Raw genomic sequence first — 11,966 nt, 5'->3', positions numbered from 1 at the left:
AAAGAACTCGAAGACCTCAGGCTCATCCGAGAAAACGAGATCTTTCTGGACAAGACCTTCAGCGATGGTCTCAAATTGCAGATTGAAGCTTATTGTATTATGGTCACTACTTCTCAATGGCTCCTTCACTTCGAGGTCTCTGACCAATTCTGGTTCGTTACACAATACCAGATCCAGAATTGCCTTCTCCCTGGTCGGCTCCAGCACCAGCTGCTCTAAGAATCCATCTCTGAGGCACTCCACAAAGTCTCTTTCTTGTGGCCCAATACCATCCTGATTCTCCCAGTCTACCTGCATGTTAAAATCCTCCATAACAACTGTAGTGACATTTGCGACAGGCCAATTTCAGCTCCTGATTTAACTTACATCCGACATCCAGACTACTGTTTGGGGGCCTGTAGATGACTCCCAAGAGGGTCTTTTTACCCTTAGTATTTCGAAGCTCTATCCATAAGGCTATTAATAAGGCTATTAATACAGCTAAGGATCCCAAATGTTTTTCTCAACATTTCTCGATTTTATCCTGTCACCTTTAAAAATTTTTGTGTATACACCCCCAGGTCTCTGTCCTCCTGCATACCCTTTAAAGTTCAACCATTTGTTCAAACACTACCTCCTTCCATTCTTCCCACCAAAAGGTATCACTTCATGCTCCTCTGTATTCATCATGTGTCTGCCCATTTCATAAAACTGTCTTCCTGACACTCCTCATTCTGACACTCCTCAATCTTTACACCATTATGTATTTGTGTACTTAGGCAAGATTTCCCATGGTTACCATGTTTTTTGACTTCAAAAATTAAGATTTCATCATCTTGTTTTCACTGCTCATCTGTTCTGTGCACCATTATCAATGCACATATATGCTTTTTGAAATTAGGTTACCAAAATTCCATGCCATACTCAAAGTATGTTTGATAAGTCTTTGACAAAGCCAGGGATGTTACAAATATTCTTTGGGATAATGTGCAAAAAGGCAAGGCAATTTATTATTTTTTGTTATTGATGTTTCATCAACCTTTGAACACTTTTCAACTAAAACATTATGACTTCCTTTATGTGTTGATTTGCTTTAAGTCTCATTTAGATTTCTTAGATATGCACCTATTGTTGACAATTTTTGTAAGATTATAAATAATAATAGAACTAAGCCAAGTGGATTTGAAATTCTATCATATCGTTATCATTCCTCCATACAGAATTCTTTACCAGGAGTAATTAATTAATGGTTGTACAGGATATTGGTTATGCCATTTTTGGAATATTGTGTGCAGTTTGTGGACTCCCTCCTATAGGAAGGATGTTGTGAAACTTGAAAGGGTTCAGGAAAGATCTACAAGGATGCCAGGGTTTGAGCTATAGGGGGGAGGCTGAATAGACTAATGCTGCTTTCCCTGGAATGTCGGAGGCTGAGGGGTGACCTAATGGAGGTTTATAAAATCATGAGGGGCATGGATAGGATAAATTGACAAGGTCTTTGAGGGAGCCCAGAATTAGAGAGCATAGGTTTAAAGTGAGAGGGGAAAGTTTTAAAAGGAACCTAAGGGGCAACTTTTTCACACAGATGGTGGTGCATGTATGGAATGTACTGCCAGAGGTGGTGGTGGAGACTGGTACAAATACAACATTTAAAAGGCATCTGGAGGAGTATATGAATAGGAAGCATTTAGAGGGATATGGGCCAGGTGCTGCAAATGGGACTAGATTAATTTAGGATATCTGGTTGGCGTGGATCAGTTGGACTGTAGGGTCTGTTTCCATATTGTACATCTCTATGACTATAATTGTCTCATTCCATATTTCAAGATCTAAATGGCCTGTTCCCTGGTTGGTTTCAGAACATATTGTTCTGAGAAACTCTGCTGAATACACTGTGAACTATCATCTCAGCTACCTTTGACAATTTGATTCACATAATTTATAGAAGAATTAAAATTGCCCAGGATTATTTCAGAACCCCGTGATTTCATCATGTATACTCTGCCGTACCGTTAAGAGTCAAGATTAGAGTGGTGTTGGAAAAGTACAGCAAGTCAGGCAGCATCCGAGGAGCAGGAAAATTGACATTTTGGTACTGTTAAGAGGCATACCAATTACTCTCACTAATGACTTCCTTCCTTTGATGTATCTCATCTCCACCCAAATTGATTTGGATCTTCCAAACTAAGATCATTTCACTCTACTATACTGATCTCATTGTTTATAGCACAGCTACCCACCCCCTTTTTGAAATTCAGATACCCTTGAATGTTTAGGCCTCAGGCACAGTCACTTTGCAATCACATCACTATAAGGGCTGTCAGATCATATTTTCACTTTTATTTGTGCTTTTCATCCATGTTACAAAATGGTACATGGAGCCTTTAATTCTATTGTTTTTATCAATGTTTCACCTTATTTCCTGGTATACTGACAGATGTAGTCTAACATTTCAAATGCATATCTTGCTTTGTTGTTTTGGCTCTAGTTTTTTTCATCCAACTACAAATGCTTCATTTGACAAAAATCTTGGAAGTGCTCTCTTCTTGGGGCAATGTTCAATCACCTCATTCTAGTAGAAGTTCATAATATATAATTTAGGTGAGACTAACTTGTTGAGAAACAACGTAATAATGCAATGACCACTGAATTTGGAGAATTGCTACTTATGGAAACCTGTTCTATGCTTTCTGTCAAGCTGGGTCAGAATTCTACATATATTATAAAATCTTTTAACTTTTGTGACGACTGTGGGAATAGCAGGGCTTGATTTCCAACATGTTACTCCAGTAGATCCTTCCTCTCCATTCAAAATTCTTCTCAACTGGAGACTATGTCCTTGAGTCCGGCAGCCAGCAGGCAACACAGCCTCTCTGTTTGTCTGCCTTAGGAGATGTTGAGGAAAGAGATCAATCTGAGACTGATACAAGTCAAACCTCAGGGCAGGCAGGAACAAAGCAGAGAACAAGGTAGGACTGAGAAATTAAACTGCATTTATTTCAATGCAAGAGGCCTAACAGGGAAGGCAGATGAATGCAGGGCATGGTTAGGAACACGGAACTGGGATATCATAGCAATTATGAGAGACATGGCTTAGGGATGGTCAGGACTGGCAGCTTAATGTTCCAGGATACAAATGCTACAGGAAGGATAGAAAGGGGGGGGTGGGGGCAAGAGAGGAGTGGGAGTGGTGTTTTTGATAAGGGATAGTGTTACAGCTCTACTTAGGGAGAATATTCTTGGGAATATATCCAGGGAAGTTATCAGGGTGGAAGTGAGAAATAAGTAAGGGATGATCACCTTGTTGGGATTGTACAAGCCCCCCCCTCCCACCGCCCAGCCAATCCTCAGCAGGAAATTGAGAAACAAATTTGTAAGAAGATCTCCATCATCTGTAAGAATAATGGGACAGTAATGGTAGGGGATTTTAACTTTCCAAACATAGACTGGGACTGTCATAGTGTTAAGCGTTTAGGGGTTTAGATGGAGAGAAGTTTAAGTGTGCACAAGAAAATTTTCTAATTCAGTATGTGAATGTACCAAATAGAGAAGGTGCAAAACCTGACCTACTCTTGGGAAATAAGAGCTTTATTCCTGATGAAGGGCTTTTGCCCGAAACGTCGATTTTGCTGAAGCTCCTCGGATGCTGCCTGAATTGCTGTGCTCTTCCAGCACCATTGATCCAGAATCTGGTTTCCAGCATCTGCAGTCATTGTTTTTACCTAAGTGACTGAGGTGTCAGTGGGGGAGCATTTTGGGGCCAGCGACCATAATTCTATTAGTTTTAAAATAGTGATGGAAAAGGATACACCTGATGTAAAAGTTGAAGTTCTAAATTGGAGGAAGGCCAATTTTGACAGTATTAGGCAGGTATTTTCAGAAGTTGATTGGGGGCAGACGTGCACAGATAAAGGGACAGCTGAAAAATGGGAAGCCTTCAAAAATGAGATAATGACAGTTCAGAGGCAGTATGTTCCTGTTAGGGTGAATGGCAAGGCTGGTAGTTGTAGGAAATTCTGGATGAGTAGAGAAATTGAGGGTTTGGTCAAGAAAAAGAAGGAAGCATATGTCAGGAATCCACAACAGAGATACAGAGATTGAGTGAATCCTTAGACTATAAAGACAGTAGGAGTATACTTAAGAGGGAAATCCGGAGGGCAAAATGGGGACATGAGATAGCTTGGCAAATAGGGTTAAGGATTTTATAAATACATCAAGGACAAAAGGCTAACTAGGGAGAGAGTAGGACCCCTCAAAGATCAGTAAGTAGGTGATGGGCGAGATACTAAAACCAGTATTTTGCATTAGTGGAAGTTACAGAATGTGGGGAAGTAGATGGTGACATCTTGAAAAATGTCCATTTTACAGAGGAAGTGGTGCTGGATGTCTTAAAACACATAAAGGTGGATAAATCCCCAGGATCTGATCAGGTGTACCCTAGAACTCTGGGAAGCTGGGGAAGTGATTGCTGGGCTCCTTACTGAGATATTTAGATCATCAATAGTCATAGGTGAGGTTCTGGAAAACTGGAGGTTTGTTAATGTGGTGACACTAAGAAAAGTGATAAGGAAAAGCAGGGAACTATAGACCGGTGAGCCTGCTATCGGTGTTAGGGGGAATCCTGAGGGACAGGATTTACATTTATTTGGATAGGCAAAGACTGATTAGGGATAATCATCATGGCTTTGTGTACGGGGAATCATAGAATCCCTACAGTGTGGAAACAGGCCATTTGGCCCAAGTCCACACCAACCCTTTGAAGTGTATCCTGCCCAGACCTCCCCAATTACTCTGCATTTCCCATGACTAATGCACCTAGCCTACACATCCTTGAAAACTATGGGCAACTTAACATGGCCAGTTCACCTAACCTGCACATCTTTGGATTGTGGGAGGAAATCAGAGTACCAGGAGGAAACCCATGCAGACATGGGGAAAATGTGCAAACTCCATACAGACAGTCGCCTGAGGCTGGAATCAAACACTGGTCCCTGAGACTGTGAGGCAGCAGTGCTAACCACTGAGCTACCGTGCCGCCATCATGCCTCACTAACTTGATTGAGTTTTTCAAAGAAGTAATGAAGAGGATTGATGAGGGCCAAGCATGGATGTTGTGAGACATTGTGTTATAGGCTTTCTTTATTAACTCACCCACCACCCCGCTATATTCATTAATATCAGGTTCCCTTTCATTCATTCATAACTCTTTACTAACCCGTTATTTACAAAAAAAACTGTTTCATTCAGTCATTCATAAAACTGCAGTTCTGTAGTTTATTTTACGATCCAAATTTAAAAGCAACCCTTTCAAACCCATTACTGCATTTTCACACCTTATCAGCCCTTGTTACAAGCAGTATTTACCTCTGAATAAGTGCAGTGTTCAGAACAATACCATCCCCATCAAGCCTCCACAAACTTTATAATATTAATCAACCCTTACCAACCATGTCCTGGACCTGAATAGATTCCCCAGTTACCAAGTACCTGTTAATTACCTTTTAACTGGGCCATTATCCCTTTCAGAGACTAACTGACAAAACAGCGCTTCCATGAAATTGCATGAATGAATGAAACCCGTACCGACAAATAGTAAATAAATCTCACAACCTAGCAGCAGTAATCAATTTAATGTTTTCTTAAATATAGGTACAATTTTTAACTTATTGAAAGCATATAGGCCTAGTATTTTTACTAACATTTTCCAATTTAAAAGGCAAAAGGACGAGGCGTTCGACCTTTATGCAAGCAGACTCGACAGACACACTTAATCCCATCTGTCGTAGCAGCCAGCATATAGCACGTTTTAACCCATCTCCTGTGTCCCTGGACACAAGCCTTTCAAACTTTTGTGTGCTATAGATAAAAAATGTAAACAATAGTAATGGAATTTTAATATATGTAAGAACTATGTATCAAGGGGCTCTTGTAAGAACCGTATTTCAGGATTCTATTGCCGCCTCGAATTTGTGCTATGATTGCTGAATAGAAGAGGCTATTTCCACCGCTCACCGATTCCGGTTGTTATATGATTCCTGATTTATATGATCTTCAGTAAGGCCTTCAACAAGGTTCCTCATGGGAGACTGGTTAGATCTCATGGAATACAGGGAGAACTAGCCATTTGGATACAGAACTGGCTCGAAGTTCGAAGACAGAGGGTGGTGGTGGAGGGTTGTTTTTCAGACTGGAGGCCTGTGACCAGTGGAGTGCCACAAGGATCGGTGCTGGGTCCACTGTTTTTTGTCATTTATATAAATGATTTGGATGTGAACATAGAAGGTATAGTGAGTAAGTTTGCATGTGATACCAAAATGGAAGGTATAGTAGACAGCAAAGAAGGTTACCTCAGGGTACAACAGAATCTTGAGCTGATGGGCCAACAAATGGCAAATGGAGTTGAATTTGGATAAATTTGAGGTGCTGCATTTTGGAAAAGCAAATCAGGGCAGGACTCTCACTGCAAAGAAGGTTACCTCAGGGTACAACAGAATCTTGAGCTGATGGGCCAATGGGCCAACAAATGGCAGATGGAGTTGAATTTAGATAAATTTGAGGTGCTGCATTTTGGAAAAGCAAATCAGGGCAGGACTCTCACTTAATGGGAAGCTCCTGCAGAGTGTTGCTGAACAAAGAGACTTTGCCGTGCAGGTTCATAGTTCCTTGCAAATGGAGTCTCGGGTAGATAGCATAGTGAAGAAGGCATTTAGTATACTTTCCTTTATTGGTCAGAGCATTGAGCATAGGAGTTGGGAGGTCATGTGTGTCTGGTTCGGCCACTTTGGAATATATCGTGCAATTCTGGTCTCCCTCCTATGGGAAGGATGTTGTGAAAATCGAAAGAGTTTAGAAAAGATTTACAAGGATGTTGCCAGGGTTGGAGGGTTTGAGCTATAGGGAGAGGATGAATATATAGGGCTGTTTTCACTGGAGTGTTGGAGGCTGAGGGGTGACCTCATAGAGGTTTATAAAATAATGAGGCGCATGGACAAGGTTAATAGACAAGATCTTTTCCCTGGGTTGGGGGGAGTCCAGAACTAGAGGGCAAAGGTTAGGGTGATGGGAAAGATATAAAAGGGAACTAAGGGCCAACTTTTTCATGCAAAGGGTGGTGCATGTATGGAATGGGCTGCCAGAGAAAGTGATGGAGGCTCGTACAATTAAACATTCAGAAGGCATTTGGATGGGTATATGAATAAGAAGGATTTGGAGGAATATGGGCCAAGTGCTGGCAAATGGGGACTGGATTAATTTAGAATATTTGGTCGGCATGTTCCCATGCTGTACAACTCTATGACACAAGTGTAGTGCTGAGGAAATGTTGCATTGTTTGAGGATCTGTCTTTCTGGTGAAAAGTTAATTCACGGCCTTATCGATGTGTTGAAACTAAACCATTCCAAGCTCCCGATTGTGAGAAATTGTTCCACCTCTTCAGTGACCTGACTGATATTTCTCCACAGCCATTACAATTATATAACACACCAACTTATCTCGTTACTGTTTGTGGGGCTTCCAATGGTGCTTATTGGGTGTCATATTATTGACCAATATACCACTGATTATGCTATAAATGAAGGAACTATTTGGCTGTAAAGTTATTGGACTCATTTTGAGCGTATGCTTGCGATTAGATTATTCAAATTCAGTTTTCCTTTCTTCTTCAGACTTCTAGCCAAATGAAAATAGGCCAATGAGTGTTGTTTTCATCTCTTTATTTTTTTCTCTCTCTAGATAAAGATGAGATCTTTTCAGATGTCACCTCACGGCTCTGGTTTACATACAGGAAGAATTTCTCTCCCATTGGTAGGTGGTTATTACCTGATTACTTTTGTGCTTGGTTAATCCTCATTGCAGAAAGTGTTATGAAGGAAAAGGGAACTGAATATCTAAGTCTGCTGACAATACTAACATATTTAGCATAGTAAGTAGTATGGATGGAAACAAAGTTGCAAAAGGACACTGTAGGGTTAATTTGGAAGAGTCCTGAGAAAGGGAGCATAACTTGAAAAATTAGATTTGGGTCAGAGGGGGTGATTTCAGAAAATTAATCTCCACACACAGTTGTGGAAATCTGCTTCCAGAGCTCCCCTGGTAGGACATTTGCTTCCAGAGCTCCCCTGGTAGGATTTAAGGTACCTGTCAGCCATGATCTAGATTAAAGACAGAACAGGCTTGAGGAGTTGAAAGGTTGATTCCTGTTCCTGTGTTTCACAAAGAAGCCATTTGGCCCAACAAACCTATGTCTATGTTCCTCGTGAGTCTGGATTAGAGTGGTGCTGGAAAAGCACAGCAGGTCAGGCAGCATCCAAAGAGCAAGACAATCGACGTTTCGGGCAAAAGCCCTTCAGGATGAAGGGCTTTTGCCTGATACATCGATTTCCCTGCTCCTTGGATGCTGCCTGACCTGCTGTGCTTTTCCAGCACCACTCTAATCCAGACTCAGGTTTCCAGCATCTGCAGTCCTCGTTTTTACCTGTGTTCCTAATGAGCCTTTGCCCAATCTGTTATTTTACCCTATCAGCCCATCTTTCTATTCCTGTCACCTCCTTGCACTTACCTAGCTTTCTCTTCATCTATGACTTGCCACCACAAAGACTGCTTAAGGTAAGTTCCACATGCCTGTTCTGAAGAAGGGTCATTTGACTCAATGTTAACTCTGCTTTCTTTCCACACATGCTGCCAGACCTGAGTTTCTCCCAGCAGTTTCCGTTTTTGTTTAAGATTTCCAGCATCTGCAGTTCTTTGCCTATCGTTGTTCTAAGATATAAAGATTATCGCAGTTCTCACAATCAATGGTGAAGTAATTATGTTGACTTGCTGACTTCTAAGAAAGCTGTCTATTAATTATCTCTAGTGTGAATTTCCCCTTTGACATTGTTAATTTGAATCTAATAGCAAGTCAAGGCTTTCCAGAGCTTTAACAGTAGTGATGTTATCAATAAGTGTAAAAGGCCAATCTCAGTGAAGTATTCTGACAGAGAGCAAACCAGGAAGTAAAAGGCACTAATGATTAATCCTCCACTGTTAATCTAATTTTAGACAACAAAATCACTTCTAATTGTGCATGTACTGGCTCCCGAGGTTGCTGAGAGTTTCAGGAGTAATGACAGCAACTGCTGACAGTTTTGCTATCATTTGCTCCTGCAAAACCCAGGCCATCATTTCTAAAGTAAGTTTTTAGAATCTTTAAAGCTGACAGTTGCATTGGTTTGTCTGTGTACTTCAGAGTCACAGAACTGTTACGGCCAGTTCAGCCCATCGTGTCTTGAAGGACTTTAATGTGTGGCTGAAATTATGCCAAACTAAATATGTTATGTGGGGTACCCAATAATGCTATGAGTTTTGCGTTTGTAACTGTTATTTATAATTTATATTGACCAGAATTTTCCTGTTAACTTGTGTTTTATGTTGATACTAATTTGGCTATTAAAAGTAACAGCGTTTTTAAAAAAAAAAGTGAAATCCTGTCCACTGGCTTTTGTCATTGCATCATGCAGTAAGTTTGGTTTTTTTTGGTTTGTTGATCTTCCCTGGGACCCTGACTAAATTAGGCCTGTCACATTGTCAGAGAGTACTGGCGTTTCTAATGGTTTTATGAGAGCTGGCTACTGAGGCTTTGCAAGAATAATTGCCTGGAATATTCCTTGTTTGCATTGTGACTAGGTCCCAGATTATTCCACTGGCCGCAGCTGAAGTGCCGGATGACCAGAGGATAGCTGATGTGAAGTTTGCACATTCTCCTTGTGTCTGTGTGGGTTTCCTCCAGGTGCTCCAGTTTTATCTCTCAGTCCAAAGCTGTGCGGGATTAGCCATGCCAAATTGCCCATGAAGTAGCTTAGTGTTCCCAAGACAAAATGGTAAAAACAAGGACTGCAGATGCTGGAAACCAGAATCGAGTTTAGAGTGGTGCTGGAAAAGCTCAGCAGGTCAGACAGCATCTGAGGAGCAAGAGGGCCTGCTCCTCGGATGCTGCCTGACCTGTGCTTTTCCAGCACCACTCTAATCTAGCCCCAAGACAAAATGTTTGAGTGTGTTCAGATAGCATTAGGCCACAAGTCAGAAAACACTGACACCAGACACAAGGCCAGTGATGTGATCATTTAGAGACAAAGTTGTACAGCATGGAAACAGACCCTTTGATCCAACTCATCGATGATGACCAGATATCCTAAATAAATCTAATCCCATTTGCCAGCATTTGGCCCATATCCCTCTAAACCCCTCCTATTCATTACACCCATCCAGATGCCCGTTAAATGTTGTAATTGTACCAGCCTCCACCACTTCCTCATTCCGTACACACACCATCCTCTGCATGAAGACACTGTCCCTGAGATCCAATTTAAATCTTTCCCCTCTCACCTTAAACCTATACCATCGAGTTCTGGACTCCCCCATTCTGGAGAAAAGATCTTGGCTATTCATCCTATCTATGCCCTTCATGATTTTATAAACCTCTTAAGGACTAAACGGCGGAGGCTGTTCGCTCTGCAGGTTCACTGCTGGGTCAGACAGCTGTGAAGTTTGTTTCCCTTTTATTTCCTGTTCTCGGGTGATTCTACATGTTAACATTGTTTGCCAAGTATTGTGCAGAAGAAATGTGTAGTATGACATGTTCATTGTATGTGGTAGTAATAAATTCAGGTAAATATGTTGAATTCTTTTGTTTCTGGACAGGTGGCACAGGACCAACCTCTGATAATGGCTGGGGTTGCATGTTGCGATGTGGTCAAATGATCTTTGCTCAGGCGCTCATATGCAGACATCTGGGTCGAGGTGAGTTTTGAGAACTGACCCCTAGTGAGTGGGTCTCTGGCTATGTTCAGAACGTGTGGTTATGGGTATGGAAGTTTGGGGTTATGTATAGTGTGAAATAAATTGTCCCATTATCTCTATGTCCTTGTCAAGCCACTAACTGAGTGCCTGGGATGGAATGTTTCACTCGAGGCCCTAAAATCCGATTATGTTGTTTGATCCCTGAGGTTTGAACACGTAAGGCATTGCTCCTTTCTGGATTTCTCTTCTCTTCCTCTCATTCCCAACCCTGTCAGTTCCTCCACCCTCCAATGAAACAAAACTGTGATTTTCAACATGCCACAGTTTGCCTGCTCATTCAGAAGTCCTTTGATCTAACTTTCAGTATCACTTGTGTTTTCTTATCTTCAGTTAATTTCCTCTTCCTTATTTGCAGATTGGAGATGGGTAAATGGGAAACAGCAAAGAGATGAATATTATAATATATTGAATGCTTTTCTTGACAAAAAGGACAGCTACTACTCCATTCATCAGATAGGTAAGATATTTGGCGTGTCTGTGCTCTACATGAGCATATTGAACAAGGCTGTTGGTCCAACCAGTGACTTTGTCATTAATCCTGTATCCATTCATTTCCTTTGTTCATCCAGGTGAGGTAGATTCCCCTCCCACTCTTCCTCCCCTCCCGCTCTTCCTCCCCTCCCGCTCTTCCTCCCCTCCCGCTCTTCCTCCCCTCCCGCTCTTCCTCCCCTCCCGCTCTTCCTCCCCTCCCGCTCTTCCTCCCCTCCCGCTCTTCCTCCCCTCCCGCTCTTCCTCCCCTCCCGCTCTTCCTCCCCTCCCGCTCTTCCTCCCCTCCCGCTCTTCCTCCCCTCCCGCTCTTCCTCCCCTCCCGCTCTTCCTCCCCTCCCGCTCTTCCTCCCCTCCCGCTCTTCCTCCCCTCCCGCTCTTCCTCCCCTCCCGCTCTTCCTCCCCTCCCGCTCTTCCTCCCCTCCCGCTCTTCCTCCCCTCCCGCTCTTCCTCCCCTCCCGCTCTTCCTCCCCTCCCGCTCTTCCTCCCCTCCCGCTCTTCCTCCCCTCCCGCTCTTCCTCCCCTCCCGCTCTTCCTCCCCTCCCGCTCTTCCTCCCCTCCCGCTCTTCCTCCCCTCCCGCTCTTCCTCCCCTCCCGCTCTTCCTCCCCTCCCGCTCTTCCTCCCCTCCCGCTCTTCCTCACCTCCTGCTCTTCCTCCCCCCCC

At 42.7% G+C, this 11,966-nt stretch overlaps 1 protein-coding gene across 2 annotated transcripts in view; it reads left to right on the top strand.

Annotated features, from left to right (window-relative positions):
* The window catches only part of atg4b (autophagy related 4B, cysteine peptidase), an 81,252-nt gene that overhangs the window by 38,841 nt on the left and 30,445 nt on the right, over positions 1-11,966 (top strand). For both annotated transcript variants that reach the window (XM_043701722.1, XM_043701723.1), the window contains 3 exons: positions 7,712-7,783; positions 10,658-10,756; positions 11,172-11,273. In XM_043701722.1, the coding sequence (XP_043557657.1) occupies positions 7,712-7,783; positions 10,658-10,756; positions 11,172-11,273 (273 nt within the window). The remainder of the gene's footprint in view (positions 1-7,711; positions 7,784-10,657; positions 10,757-11,171; positions 11,274-11,966) is intronic.

The sequence above is a fragment of the Chiloscyllium plagiosum genome, chromosome 13 (assembly GCF_004010195.1).
Source record: "Chiloscyllium plagiosum isolate BGI_BamShark_2017 chromosome 13, ASM401019v2, whole genome shotgun sequence".
NCBI lineage: Eukaryota > Metazoa > Chordata > Chondrichthyes > Orectolobiformes > Hemiscylliidae > Chiloscyllium > Chiloscyllium plagiosum.
The sequence above is the reverse complement of the archived record's forward strand: the minus strand, read 5'-3'. Positions and strand labels throughout refer to the sequence as shown.